Below are 14,518 nucleotides of genomic sequence, written 5' to 3' on the forward strand. Positions count from 1 at the left end.
AAAGTCTGCCAACACTGATACAAGGGGTAGATGTGTAAAAGTCATCCTGTATCAAGGTACCTGGATTTTCACTTTAAAGGGCTTTACGTAGCATCGCTAACACAGACTTTCTTGGCATCAAAGTGTAACATTCTCAGCAAAGGTTTAAGATAATATCCTGAATGTTCTTATCTCTGGGAATGCAGCCAAATTTCTGTTGGATTATTATCCTCAAATTGTTGTTTTGTAACTAACTATAGCCATGTGGCTACGAAAATACACTGTGCAACCAAGATGCACTCTCTTGGTGTGTATTTTTCTCTTCTGTTGTTCTAACCTTATTTAAAATACATAGTTCTAAATGAGCAAATTGTAGCTTTTCATGTTTGCATTTGAATTCTCAATTTAGCAGATGTGGGGGGGGTGTTTTGTTTTGGGTTGGGGGGGAAGAGATTCAACAACTTACCTGCATATCAGCAGATAGCAACAATAATATTAGAGAAGGCAGAACTCATAATGGGGCTGTTCACATGACACAACAGCCCCACGGTGAGGCTGTGGTGTGTGCAGCCGCCTTTTTGAATAGTCCCCGCTCGGGTGTTTTCATGTCATGCGAACCCAGTGAGCATTGGTTATGCAAGGGTTAAATAACCCTCACATAACCTGTAGTTTGCTTTAACCCTCAGTTTTTAACCGTCACATAACCCATGCTTGCCAGGTTCACCTAACACAACAACCCACAAGCAGGGATTGCATATGGAATTTGGCGCCCACAAGCTTCACATCTCATCATAAATTAAATAACCCACAATGAGCCATGGCAGGTTATCCAAACCCAATCAATGTCAACTTAGATTGCCTGCTGTCTTGGGATATTGTGGGTCTCTTCCTTTCATTATACTGCACAGTTCGGTATTTGATTCTTAATGTGGTGAAGACAAGCAGCATTGAATCCTACAGTACCTTGTCATGTATGGGGCTAGCATATTCCAGTAGCTATTCTTCACCATTACCCCAAGGACTCTTCCCCTATACAAGTTGATGTGCCCTATTCTTGTTTTGTATAACTGAAAAGTTGTTAGAAGTAACTTTCTGCACCTTCATTGTGAAAACAAACCCGTATGTTTGTCATCTACGCTTGTTCAGAGGAGATTTTCACCTTAGAGTTGTAGTACTATTGATATCCATTTGTTCCTCATTTCTTTTTCTTGTTAGTCACGGGTAGTGTTAGACTGATAGTAAAGACTATTTCAGCATTTTGAATAGTGAGTGGCAGGGGTGAGTTCATCATTAATGGACTTTATCTGCTTCCATTTCTTGGTGTGGCAGTGCTGTTTTTTGTGGTAAATGCAAATAAATGTTACTCCTGATGTTTCTTGCTTACAGTGTGATTATGGTATGCTTCTTAGTAAGTCACTCTAATACTCTCTGCTAAAAATAAATTACTAATTTTAGAACAGCTAAGTAATTACTTTTTCTAGAAGACAGCAAGTTCACAGTAACAGTTGCTACTTTTGGCATGTTTCCTACCTAACATTACAAATGTGTATAATCAGTTTTGATATCTGTAATTAAAAACAGTATAATAAATATCAAGGTTAACTCCCCACTTCATCACAAAATCCATGAGTACTGCTTATACATCTGTAATCTCAACTGGATTGTTTTCTCATTTGATTCCACTATAATCAATGTGAGGGAATGGTGATGGCTAAAATGTTTAGCAGTGTTCTTTCACGCATTCACTTTTTACTTTTCCAGATATGAGTGGAAGTTCAAAGGGTTGGACTGACCAATTTGCATTGTCCCAAGACAGGATATCCTATTCCTAAAGTAGGCCTGACAGGTGCTCCTTCAATCTTCTTTTGAAAACTTGTAGTTATTGATCCGGTTCTTACATAATGACCAATCATGGGTTGGTTGAGCCTGCATGGGAGCAAGCACACTGCCTCCCACCTACTCCCCACTTCTGCTTTGTTCCTGGTTTGGTTGGCATGACGTGAGAATTCTGAACTTCAGGTTATGGAGGGGAAACAACCCAGGGTTTTAACCCAACAACAAACCATGGGTTAAAACTCTGGATTGTTTCCCCCTCAACAACCCAGAGTTCTGGGTTCACATGGGGCATTCCTGGGTTATTTTCTAAACTGGATGCAAAACGGAAGCAGCAAGTGGTCCCGATAACCCATGGGTTATTGTTGTGTACAAACTGGGTCATTAGGTCCAAATCCAAGAGAGGATTGCACTCTTGTAACCACATGACAGGAGCTGGGTTTGACACATTTTATTTTTATTTATTTAAAATATTTCTAGGCTGCTTTTCAGGACAAGAGCACCCCCAATGCGGCTTACAGCAATAAAATTTCCCAGCCAGAAGGCAAAGTCCTGGGATAGAGGCAAGCCAAGTGCAGATTTCTAGCAAGGATTAGGAGCAGCAACACAGCAAGCCTGACTGGGAAGCTTTTATAGAGATCAAGCATTACTATATGGTCTGCTCTAGCATAATGCTGTTCAGGTGGCTTGTTTGCTCATCTGGCTTGGTCCCTGCTTTTTGTCATATCTTCTTGGCATCACTCAAACACCTTCTCTGTCTTTTATTCTCGGAAAAGACTCATGAGCAAGAGTTCTATAGCTGCTAAGAGCAAAAATGTTTTTTGGTAGTTAGGAGCAGAAAGCACCTGGCCTGCTTAACATTACGTAGTAGTATGCTAGCCTACCCACCTATTGTAATTGATGTTCAAGACCTGTATGTCCTCTACCTTGAGTTAAAAGGAGTTCCTCTTCTGCAGTATGCAAAACCTGGGAACTCCTCATACATGCAAATACCTTCCGATCTTATAGAGCTGGTGTGGTTCGGGTCGGTGTGGAACTCAAGAGACTTAGGTTCTAGTCTCCGCTGAGCCATGAAACTCACTGGGTGACTTTGGGCCAGTCACTGACTCTCAGCCTAACCTAACTCACAGGGTTGTGAGGATAAAATAGAGAGGAGGGGGGTCATGTATGCTGCCTTGTACTCCTTGGAGGAAAGGCGGAATATAAATGTAAGAAATGAATGGATGAATAAATACTCAAAATTGGCCAGTCTTTTTGATTGAGTGAGTGATTGCATTTATATCCCGCCTTTTTTCCTCTTGCAAGGAACCCAAGGTGGCTTACATTATCCTCCTCCTCTCTGTTTTATCCTCACAACAACAACTCTGTGAGGTAGATTGGGCTGAGAGTCTGTGACTGGCCCGAAGTCGCCCAGTGAGCTTCCATGGCCGAGCGGGGACTAGAACCTGGCTCTCCCGGCTCCCAGTCCGTCACTCTCACCACTACACTACACTGGTTCTCTAAAGTCTAAAGCCTTGGTGGGAAATATAGTACAGTTCCAAAGCATCCACACATCAGATAACTTGCACACTTCTTGATCATGGTACTCAAAATAGGCAGACACTCTGTTGCATGGCATCAAGATCACCCAGGGTTCACCTGGCTTGCTCATTCCTCATGTTCTATTCCTAGAACTCTCTCCTCTTCCTCTGGTGTCTAACCCACATTACCAGGGCCAGAACATTTCTCTTTTGTTTGCATTACCTTGCTGCCTTGTATACACCAATAGAGGCCATGCTCCCTTGTACACCCAGATAGAGTTTCACCCCTGTGAAGCACCCATTGCTGACTTTGAGTCCCTTACATTTCATTGTGACTGCCCAATCACATTTTGGGCTCATATATCTGTCTGGGACTCCCAAGGGCCCTCCCACTTTGGGTCTGTGAGTACAGTATCAGGGCCCCTGACCTCCTGCAGTTGTCTCAGAATTTCGGTGGGCATGCTTCACAATGACAAAAGGCGCTGAAACTCTTATGAGCTGTTCTTTTAGCACAGTGGTATATCCCTCCTGTAGCCAAACTAAGAGCCAGAGGTGTTGTGCAAGGTTTCCATGGACCAGGGCCCCCCAGCACATAGCGAACTTTTAAGTTCCCTGTTTATTATTTTCTTTGGGTGAGTCAGAGTCTGAGGAGAGACTGTGTTCCACTGTCCTCCGTTCCAAATTCTATTTTTGAACTGCATTCGTGCAGGGCTCTGGGGTCCCTAATAACTGCATAGTCAGCCATCAGGTCTACCCATTTATTTTAAGAATGTATAAACTGCACTTCATCCACTAGGGATTTCAGGGCTGTATATATGACTCTCTTAAAAAGAAATCCGATATAACAACCGTACAATTACAAATTAAAATGCAAAAAAATCCCAACAGCTCGCAAACCAAACAGAAACATAATCAATTAAATGTATATAAAATTATTAGATGTTAACATTCTAAAATGTTAAAATGCCTGGCCAAAAAAGGAATGTTTAAATTTGGCATCAAAAAATCAGCACCAGTCATATCTTCTTTCAGACGACATTTCAAAATCAGGGTGCCATCATCATCACCGTTGCCCACCATCTTAGAATATATCAGCCTTTGGGAGAGTGGCAGAACACTGTGGTCCTCAGTCCCATCCAGATCAAGATGAAACTCATGTCCAAAGGCTGGTCTATGCCAGGATAGCCTGTGCCCACAGTGAGTTTCTAAGTAACTATGACCAGCCAGGAAGTGAAGTCTGTTGTGTTTCTCTTACTCTGATCAAGATAAATATATTCACTGTGACTTTATTTCTCTTTCTCCTGGTATAGCTTTAAATCTATCCATTCTATTTCTCACATGGGCCACCCTGTACCATTGAAACTGGAGTCATCCCTGTTGTGGTTAAGCTCCCAAAGACCACATCGCCATTTCCCTAGTGCCCTCCCTGCTCCTTATTTGGCAAAACCACAACTCCCTCCCTCCACCTTCTTTTGGTCTATCTTTGTTATTAGGAATAGTCTGTCAGACCTGTGTTAGGGAATGGCGTATTAATTAGTTTTCATTTTGTTAATATTTGAGGTAAAATAAAACTTGCGTTATTTGCCCTTAATCTTTGTCAGTGAGCTAATTTCCCTACTTTAGCCTAGTACAGTGCACAGTCTACCACATGCACACCACACCTCTTCAAAAAATCCCAACATTTCCATGTACACGTGCAAGTTTGTGTCCACTTGTATAAATTTGGCAGCAACAGGGATGGTAGCTTATACTGATGATTGAATGGGAAAACAGATGGGCAACCTATGACTGGGCCACATGTAGCCCTTGGCCACTCTTTAAGGCCTGGAGTGCCTTCACTACTTTTCCCTGCCGCTCAATTGATCAGCTATCAGCTGGTGGGGTGAAGAACTCCCCTTTAACTCCCCCGCCTTCCCAGCAATCTCAATGCAGAGGTTGATGGAATTATACTATGGAATTCACTGCCACAAGATGTGATGGCTACCAATTTGGATGGCTTTAAAAGCGGGTTAGACAAATACCTGGGGGAGAAGGCCATCACTGGCTACTAGTCCTGATGGCTATATGTTTCCTCCAGTATCAGAGGCAGTATGCCTGTGTACACCAGTTGCCAGGGAACATATGCAGGATGGTGCTATTGCATTCATGTCTTGCTTGTGGGTCTCCTGTCGACAGCTGGTTGGCCGCTGTGTGAACAGAATGCTGGACTAGATGGACCCTTGGTCTGATCCAGCATGGCTCTTCTTATGTTCTTAAAACACAGCGAATCAGAATCAGGATTGCTGTGGGGAGGCTTTAAACTCCCCCCCCCCCCGCGTGCGCTGCACGATCTCATCCCTTGATTTCAGCAGTCAGGGAGAGGAGGTTTAAACCTCCCCTTCTTTCCATGCTGAAATGTGAGGGAAAGAGCAGGGGATGCATATGCATGTATGAGTGTATATGTGCGCAAATATGTTCATGCCTGGCCCCCGACCCACCACCCGGCACTACATGCTGCACTTGGGAACAAATACGCTGCTCATCCCTGGAATAAAGTATCCTGTCTGGGGGCTGGAGGACCAGAATATTTCATATCAGGTAGTCTTAGAGGTTTACAGTGAATCCACTCTTGCAGCTACAATAGCTTTAGATCAGTGTCTTTTTCACCATAGTCACAAACATCTGTATCTTCATATTTCAAAACTTCAGCTTTGTATCCATAACCTGTGTTGCTTTTCAAGGCTTGCTTCTTTTTTTAAAACAACAACAACAAAGTCTTGTTGCATTTTTTTTTTACAAGAGTATCATGTACATCACCTATGATCTATGTAAATAACCAAGTATAAAAGAATGATTAAATAGCCATGACCATGATAAAAAATAGTTGCAAGATCTATATATCAAAGATACTTTAGTTGGGGATTTAAAGTTATATCTAGTTATTTATATGATTCTCAGTTACCATTTTATTATTATGTAATAAAGGATTAATGATAAATTACTAAATAATAAAGCACTTAAAGTTATCTAGGTGATATACAAAGATTAAAAAAAAAAGACAGTCCCTGCCTGCAGGCATATAATTTAATAGGCAGACAATGCAGAAGAGAGGTAGAAAGGATGAGGGAGGAGGAGACAAGCAAATTTGGCGATAATTCTTCATAAAGTCACATTAAATATTTAATGACTGCTGAAATAGTTCTGGGAGAGGAGGAGACAAATGGTGGTTATTCCCAGCCAAGCTGACAGAATGGACTCTGCTGTCTCAATTCTCCCTCTGCTGCTGAAAGGTGGAATGGCTGCCAATAAAAATTAGTTCAAGGAGAAGAGACACCGAGATACCATGTAGGAATATTTTGGACAGAAGCATCCACTACTCATCAATTTCCCTCCATTTCCTCTGAATCTGAAACCCTGTAGGGCAAAAAGCAGCTTGGTAGAGGCAATTCCAAGTGAGAAAAATAACTGGTAAGGAAAGGGGTAAGCATGCCTCTGTTCCTCCCACTACTCAAATTTGCCTCCTTCTGAAGCTCTTTTTTCATTTTTAAAAATAGCTGTCAGGGCTTCCTTGCACACATTTTGAGTGTAATATAATTTATAGTTTGCCCCTAAGTTATATCACTAAAAGATTATATTTTTTATTAGTGATTTGATCTGCTACTGGAGGAGCTAATAGATTGTAATGCTAAATTATTTTTTCCTAGAAATGTTATGAACAAAAGCAATACAAAAACGGACTCAAATTCTGTAAGATGATCCTCTCCAATCCAAAGTTCGCTGAACATGGAGGTAAGTGAAATATTTAATTAATTCATTTTCTGAAAAGATGTAAAACGTCTTGTTTTTTGTTTACTTCACAAGTATCCATAGTGTTCATAGTTGTTTTATGCTATTTTAATCTAAAAGTTCAGCCTTAAAATATAGATACAGAGAATGCCAGCAACACTATATCAACTATCAAGTTCCTTTTGAAATAATGTCTAATATGACTACCCTTCAGAGTAGAAGATTCAATCCTGGCCTGGCCTACACATAAAGAAGAATGAGGTAGTAGGTTGGATGCACCAGTTCAAACTGCAGGTGGTAGATCACATTTTTGAATGCTCCTGTATCTAGAAAAGAAGTACGGAATTAGTGCAATAGACAGTGGACTGTGCTAGAACGTTCCTCCCATGTAATGTTTTAACTGCAGGGAGATTTGTGTCTGTATATGCGGATTTGGTTTTTTAACATGCATATTTTCTCTTACCTGGAGTCTGAATTCTCCATTTTAAAAAAAACCTTGCTTCCTTTCATGTTAGTTGTCTACTTTCTTTACCGTATTAAAAATGTGATCCACCATCTGTAGCGTGAAGTAGTTCCTACCCTATTGCCCCATTATGTTAGTATGTGCAGACCATTCCTCTGTTGTATCAAGAAGCAGGCACTGAGGATGGCTTCTGAAGTAGAATCCCAGTTCCATGGTGGTGGTTGATCATACGCTACTATTGCCTTGAGCATGAGTCATTTCAATCTGATACACCTTGATCCAGAACTATTTTGTGTGAGGAATGAGGGCACAAAATGATCCAGAACTATTTTGTGTGAGGAATGAGGGGAGGGTGTTGTCCTGTTCCATTCAGTTCAGGAGAGGGGGCAGCATGATGACCACAAAAGCTACCTCCATTTAGGTGAATAGAGATGCTTCAGTAGATAAGTGGGAAGGTGGAGATCCATGGATAGATTGGAATCCCTATACCCCAAGAGGTGCTTGGATTGAGGCAATAAAACTATTATACATGAATTTCCTTAAAGCTGGTTAATGTTGTATAGCTTGACTTTTCCTAGTCATAAATTATAAAATCTTTCTTACAGAGACATTGGCTATGAAGGGGCTGACCTTGAATTGTTTAGGAAAGAAAGAAGAAGCATATGAATTTGTTCGTAAAGGGCTTCGTAATGATGTAAAAAGTCACGTGTGTATCCTTTCAAATACTGCAGCAACATCATCTTTTCCCAGTACTCCCCCTAACACACACACACACACACACACACATAAGTATTCTCAAATGTAGAAATGGATCATTTTATATGTAACTTTTTATGTTGACATTATTAGACAAGGCATGTTGTCTAATAATATGTGAGGTATTCTGTAGACCTGACAATTATTCTAAAGTATGAGGTTTGTTATATGCCATCTTTGTTTCGGCATGTTAGTATAGATACAATGGAAAGCAGGAAAGTGATATTTCCAGGAGTGAGTCTCCTAAAGAGATGAACATGCCTGGAAAGTCAAACCGAGCAGTGTTTGTTTCATTAAAATTTATTTATTTATTTATTGTATTTTTATCCCGCTCCTTGGCCAAAAAAGGCTCCTGGAGCAGCTTACAATCAATGAACAAAGAAGACAGTCCCTGCCCTCAGGCTTACAATCTAAAAAAGACACAACACACAAGGAAAAGGCAATGGAGAGGGGACAAAAAAGAATTAGGTAGACTGTCAGCAGGGCTGGTGGGATGGCCCTGTTCCCCCCTCTCATCTCCCAAAGAAGGGGCAGTCCAATTGGAACAGGCCCTGATGTTCCCTTTGCCTGCTCCCTCGCTCTTTCTTCTTCCCCACAGGGCCATGGATGGTAGTTAGCCCTGTGGGGCGGTGGGGAGGAGAGTCCAACTGGAACAGGCCCTGATGTTCCCTTTGCCTGCTCCGTTGCTCCTTCTTCTTCCCCACAGGGCCATGGATGGCAGTTAGCCCCGCCCCCATGGGGGGGGACTCTAACTGTAAAATGCTTACAGCTCTTCTCACAAGCCAGTGCTTGTTGGGAATTGGGTGGTATTCATAGTGGAGTACTGAAACTGATGAAGGGATTATCATGGCATCCACAAGTGTTCTGTACTTCTAGAGTTGCTTTCTTTCATCCTGAACTGATGGCCAAAAGGAGGGATTCTATTTTGCCATGGTCAGAAGTATCTAAATTTGAAATATTTCTTGCAGAAGGTTATGAGATTTAAATGTGTTACACTGGCTGTGGATCCATTGTGTTCTTCAATCACTTTGGTTACTACAAGTTTAACCTTCCCTTCCTCCAAGCAGACATGAACCCCCCTGCCATTTATCTTAACACCAAATCTGTGAAGTAGGTTAAGTTGAAAGCACTGGCCCAAGGTGTCTTAGTAAATTTTATGGCAGAGTGGGAATTTAAGCCCAGGTCTTTTCAGTTATAGTCAAACACTGTAATCCAGGGATCACAATCTTTTGAGGCCCATGAAGACATTTGGAATGTCAGAAATGTGTTGTGGGCATGAGCACAAAATGACCACTGCAGGGGACATGACCAGTCACACAGTGCTGGGAGCATGTGTGCCCCCACCCCACTCTGTGTGTTTTTTCTCTCTCACACACAGAAAACACAGAGAAAGAGAGAGAAACCCATCCCAGGGGTGGGAGGAGAAAATGCACCAAGACAAAGAAAGAGACCCACCTAAAGAGAGTGGATAAAAGTGAGGGTAAGAGAGAAAGTAAAAACCTACCCAAACAAAGAGAGGGGAAAATCCCCAAAGAGGAGAGGGTAAAGAGGGGGTGAAGAAAAATACATGCCCAGAGAGAGGGGGAAAGAAAACACCCGGTGGAGGGGGCACCCAGAGAGAGAGAGAGAGAAGAAGAAGAAGAAAGGAAAAGCGCGCACACACAAAGGAGCAGAGGGGGAAAGCAAAATACAGCCATGGAGAGAAAACTGAAACCGAACTATGGAGGGACAAAAGCAACAACTTAAATCTAGCAATGGAGGGAAGGGAGGAAAAAACCAGCGATGCCTTGCTTGTAATTGCAGCAAATTGTCTTCATCTGCCCAGCACAGTAAGTGGCAGAAAGGAAGTCTATGTGCACTGCTATGTGCACTCAGAAATAGTGCTGGGGACAAGAGAGAGAGAAGAGCCTTGGTGCAGGTGCAATAGAAGTTCTCCGAGGTCACAGTGGTACCCATGGCCACTCCTTGGAGAAGGATGCTCTAGCCACTACGCCACATTGTAGGCTCTGAAACTGACCAGATGTACTTCATTCCTTCAGTTATAGACAGGCATTTCCTACTATTGCCAAATTAGTCTTCAGTCAGTGCAGAACTAATTTGAACCATTCCTTTACTCCAGTATTCTCTCCCTCAACCCCCTTCTAAGAATAGCTCTTCCAGTAGTCTCCCCTTATGTGCTGGTGCATTGAAAGAGTGCTATCTTTCAAAAGATTAGTATGTTCTGCTCTCTGAAAGTACCTACATAGAACACCTGATCCACTTAGACTTGAACAGCTTGTGTAAAGATGCTACAACTTTTCAACTGTTTAGGTTCCCAGCTATAATAGAAGTAATAATGTGCTGCATTCATAACTGCCCTGGCGTTGGTGCAAGTTAGTATTAGTTCCCTGCTCATTCTGCTGTGGTAAAACAGTAGTTTCTCTGTAAAGTAGCAGTTAGAATATAGAGGTGAATGCAATCCTTCAAATAGTATTGAAAATGGCATGTGGCAAATTTGAAACTGATGTATCCAAGAATTAAGGCATATTTGAAATCCACTGTGTTTGGTTTCCAGAGCACTTGATTTCTGTATTAACTGGATCCAGTCTGGATTCAGGTCTGGTTTTGGGACGGAATCAGCCTTGGTTGCCATGATAGATTACCTTCTTCGGGAGAGAGATGGGGGAGTGCGACCCTATTACTTCTTCTTGATCTCTCAGTGACTTTTGATACCATTGACCATGGTATCCTCCTGGACCGCCTCCATGACTTGGGAATTGGAGGCACTGTTCTACAGTGGTTTTGACTCATACCTGTGGGGTCGGTTCCAGATAATAGCATTGGGTGAAGGTACCTCTGCCCCATGGCAGTTGAACTGTGGGATGCCACAGGGCACCATCCTGTCCCCAGTGTTATTTAACATCTATATGAAGCCATTGGGAATGGTCATCAGAAGATTTGGGCAAGGTGTCACCAGTATGCTGATGACACGCAGCTCTCTTTCTCTGTGACATCTGAATTGGGAGAGGCCATGTGTGTTCTAAACCAGTGCCTGGATGCAGTTAGGGTTTGGATAAGGGCCAATAAACTGCAACTGAATCCCAATAAGACAGAGACCCTATGAGTTGGTGATTCCTAGGCCTGGGAATTGGAATGTTTGCCTGCTCTGGATGGGGTTGCAGTCCCTCTGGAGGAGCAGGTCTGTAGTTTGGGGGTGCTCCTGGAGGCATCTTTGTCACTGAAGACCCAGATGGCCCGGAGGGCCCATTACCAACTTTGGTTGGTACACCAACTATGCCTGTTCCTGGATAGGGATAGCCTAGCTGTGGTGATCCATACGCTGGCAACCTCATGATTAGACTGCTACAGTGACCTCTGTGTCGGGCTACCCATGTGCATGGTTCAGAAGCTGCAGGTAGCGCAGAATGCAGCAGCTAGTGTGCTCACTGGGACACTTAGCTATGCTCACATAACACCTGTGTTAAAAGAACTGCACTGGCTGCCTATTAGCTACTGAGCCATGTACAAGGTTATGTTATTGTCAAATGAAGTCCTAAACAACTTGGGACCAGGATATCTAGCAGACTGCCTTCCCTTATATATACCCAGGGGACATTTAAAATCTTCAAATGAGGTCTCCCTGGTCATTCCAAAATGAACAGAATGTCACTGTGAAGAACCTTGATAGCAGGCCTTCTCTGTAGTGGCACCCACCCTCTAGAAAATCCTCCCTCATGCAGTTCAGTAGGCAGAAAATGTAACATGTCTTAAATGCCTCCTGAAAATACACCTTTTTACACAGGCTTTCCCTGGGCTGTAACTGCTGCTGGATTTTACTTTGGTTTTACTTGGTACTTAAACTTTTAAAAGTTACATTGTGTCTTGTCATGTTGTATTTTATGGTTTTAACTGTGAACTGCCCAGAGTGCCTCAGCTATTGGGCAGTATAAAAATGTAAATAAATAAATAAATAACTGATAGACTTTCAACTTTGATATTAGCTAACCACATTTTGGGGTTCTCATGACAACGACAGTCATTTAGACACAAAAATGAATGTGCTGGCCACCAATCAATTAAGGTGGTGGCCTTTGCAGAGAGATGTACATGTTTACAATATACCATTAGCACAGAACACATTTTCAGAAGAATTGTTCACATTAAAATGCTATTAAAACTCCCCTTCATACTGCTAGCGTCCCCATTGTATTTTATGTTCTGCAGATTAATCTAATGAAGGAAGGATTTATATATGTGTCAGCTCATTACTTTAAGCTATGATTAATGAATTACACTAACTGATGCATTCTTTCAGGGCTACATACATTTATCTTCAGAAAACAGCAGATACCTGTGCATTACCTTAACTCTATTAGGTTGGCATGTTTATGGACTCTTGCAGCGCTCGGATAAAAAATACGATGAAGCTATTAAGTGCTATCGAAATGCTCTCAAATTAGATAAAGACAATCTACAAATTCTAAGAGATCTCTCATTGTTGCAGATCCAAATGAGGGATCTTGAGGGATACAGAGTAAGTAATTTTTTATATTTATTTATTGATTGATTGATAGATAGATAGATAGATAGATATTTAAAATACTACTTCAGTGTTTGTATGGAGCTCAATAGTAGTGAAGTGCTATCTGGGTTTTTAGTAAAGTTTAGAGGTACACAAGTTCTGTTGATCAGATCGGGGAAATATAAATATCAGAATTATCTTGGTACCTTCTTAGAGACATTGGGTTGGATCTAATCTTAGTCATATTTGAAATAGCCCTGTTGAAATCATGATGAATTTAAGTCCGACTGATTTCCATTTATTTCTTTCAACTGGTCTATATGCATGATGTACGACTAAGTCTATATCCAACCATAGAATTTAAAATCTGGCATTCATAGAACAATTACAAGAAATCTATACAAAATTATAAGCAAACAAAAGAATAATGACATGGAAAACTATCCTTGGTGGAAAAATTAGAGAGCTGGGTTTGGTTCCTGTCTCTGCTGCTTGCAATTTGTGTTCTTTAATACTGAGGCAATGGAAATGGTAAATGGACAAATTTATTTCCTAGTAAACATGGTTACAGTCAGGTGTTAGGCTTTAGTCCTATATCTACCTACTAGGAAGACCAACTGAACTTTTATTTGCTTTTCTGTTAAGGCTTAGGGTGCAATCCTATGCATATTTAGACAAAAAAAGTCCTACCACTCTCAGTATTCCCCAGCCAGCCATGCTAGCTGAGGAATGCTAGGAGTTGTAGGACTTTTTTGTGTCTAAAAATGCATAGGATTGTGTCCTTAATATTTTTTCAATAAACTAAATTATTTTGCAGTGTTAAGAATTACAGACTTGCATTATCTGTTGGTTTATTTTTAGTTATATTCATTATCTGTTTAAAGGAGACCAGATATCAGCTACTTCAGCTGCGGCCCACTCAGAGGGCTTCGTGGATTGGATACGCAATTGCATATCATTTGTTAAAAGATTATGATATGGCCTTAAAACTCCTGGAAGAATTTAGAAAAACTCAACAGGTAAACCTACCTTCTAAAAACGTCAGAGTATACACAGATAAGAGTGACTGTTTTCTATTGTGTTTTAAAATCGTTGCACTCTGGGACATAAAAGAAAAAACCCCAGCATGCTATTTCATTAAATTCTGTTACCATGTTTAGTGTAGATTGTTCCCTCTTAATGATTACAGGAAATTATGGCACAATCTTTGATGATCGTAAGCCCCTGAATTCGGACACTTATGATTATCCTATGCAGGGCAAAAGGAGCGCACTCCTCTTACCCTGCATTTTCACTAGATGGGTGATTTCGCCTGTCTAGCTGGGGCTGTGTGGAGGGGGAGGATAGGAGGCTGAGGCGGCTGGCGGATTCGTCATAAACTGGACACCCTAGACTCCTTCCATCCTTGCCCACAGAACTGCGCCCTTTCCCTCTCTACAAGCAAGCTTGTAGAGGCAGCTGGTGAGGTTCTCTCCACGCCAGCTGCACAGGCAAGGAGCTCCAATTCCCAGCTCAGAGGTCATAGCACTGTCTACAACCTCAATGCTGGAAATCCAAACAATCCTATGGCCCCCCAGAGTCTGTCTAGGGGCCATACGATTCTCCCTTAGTAGGGAGATAAGTTGTTGGTGCTCTGTGAACACTGAATTTAAAAATCTAAATTTATACCAAGATAGTTTGCTCTAAGAAAATCTGAATTGT

General features: G+C 41.7%; 1 protein-coding gene across 10 annotated transcripts in view; it reads left to right on the forward strand.

Moving 5' to 3' along the window:
- NAA16 (N-alpha-acetyltransferase 16, NatA auxiliary subunit) overlaps positions 1–14,518 on the forward strand; it is a 56,762-nt gene that overhangs the window by 5,160 nt on the left and 37,084 nt on the right. For 4 of the 10 annotated variants that reach the window (XM_084844876.1, XM_084844877.1, XM_084844880.1 and 1 more), the window contains exons 2-5: positions 7,016–7,100; positions 8,166–8,266; positions 12,611–12,829; positions 13,702–13,836. In XM_084844876.1, the coding sequence (XP_084701002.1) occupies positions 7,016–7,100; positions 8,166–8,266; positions 12,611–12,829; positions 13,702–13,836 (540 nt within the window). Of the gene's footprint in view, positions 1–1,740; positions 1,826–7,015; positions 7,101–8,165; positions 8,271–12,610; positions 12,830–13,701; positions 13,837–14,518 lie in introns of all 10 variants that reach the window. The other 6 variants (XM_084844878.1, XM_084844881.1, XM_084844882.1 and 3 more) reach the window with 3 other exon arrangements.

The sequence above is a fragment of the Heloderma suspectum genome, chromosome 3 (genome assembly GCF_057233095.1).
Source record: "Heloderma suspectum isolate Gila_16-S chromosome 3, 16-S_ref, whole genome shotgun sequence".
In the NCBI taxonomy this organism is placed as follows: Eukaryota; Metazoa; Chordata; class Lepidosauria; order Squamata; family Helodermatidae; genus Heloderma; species Heloderma suspectum.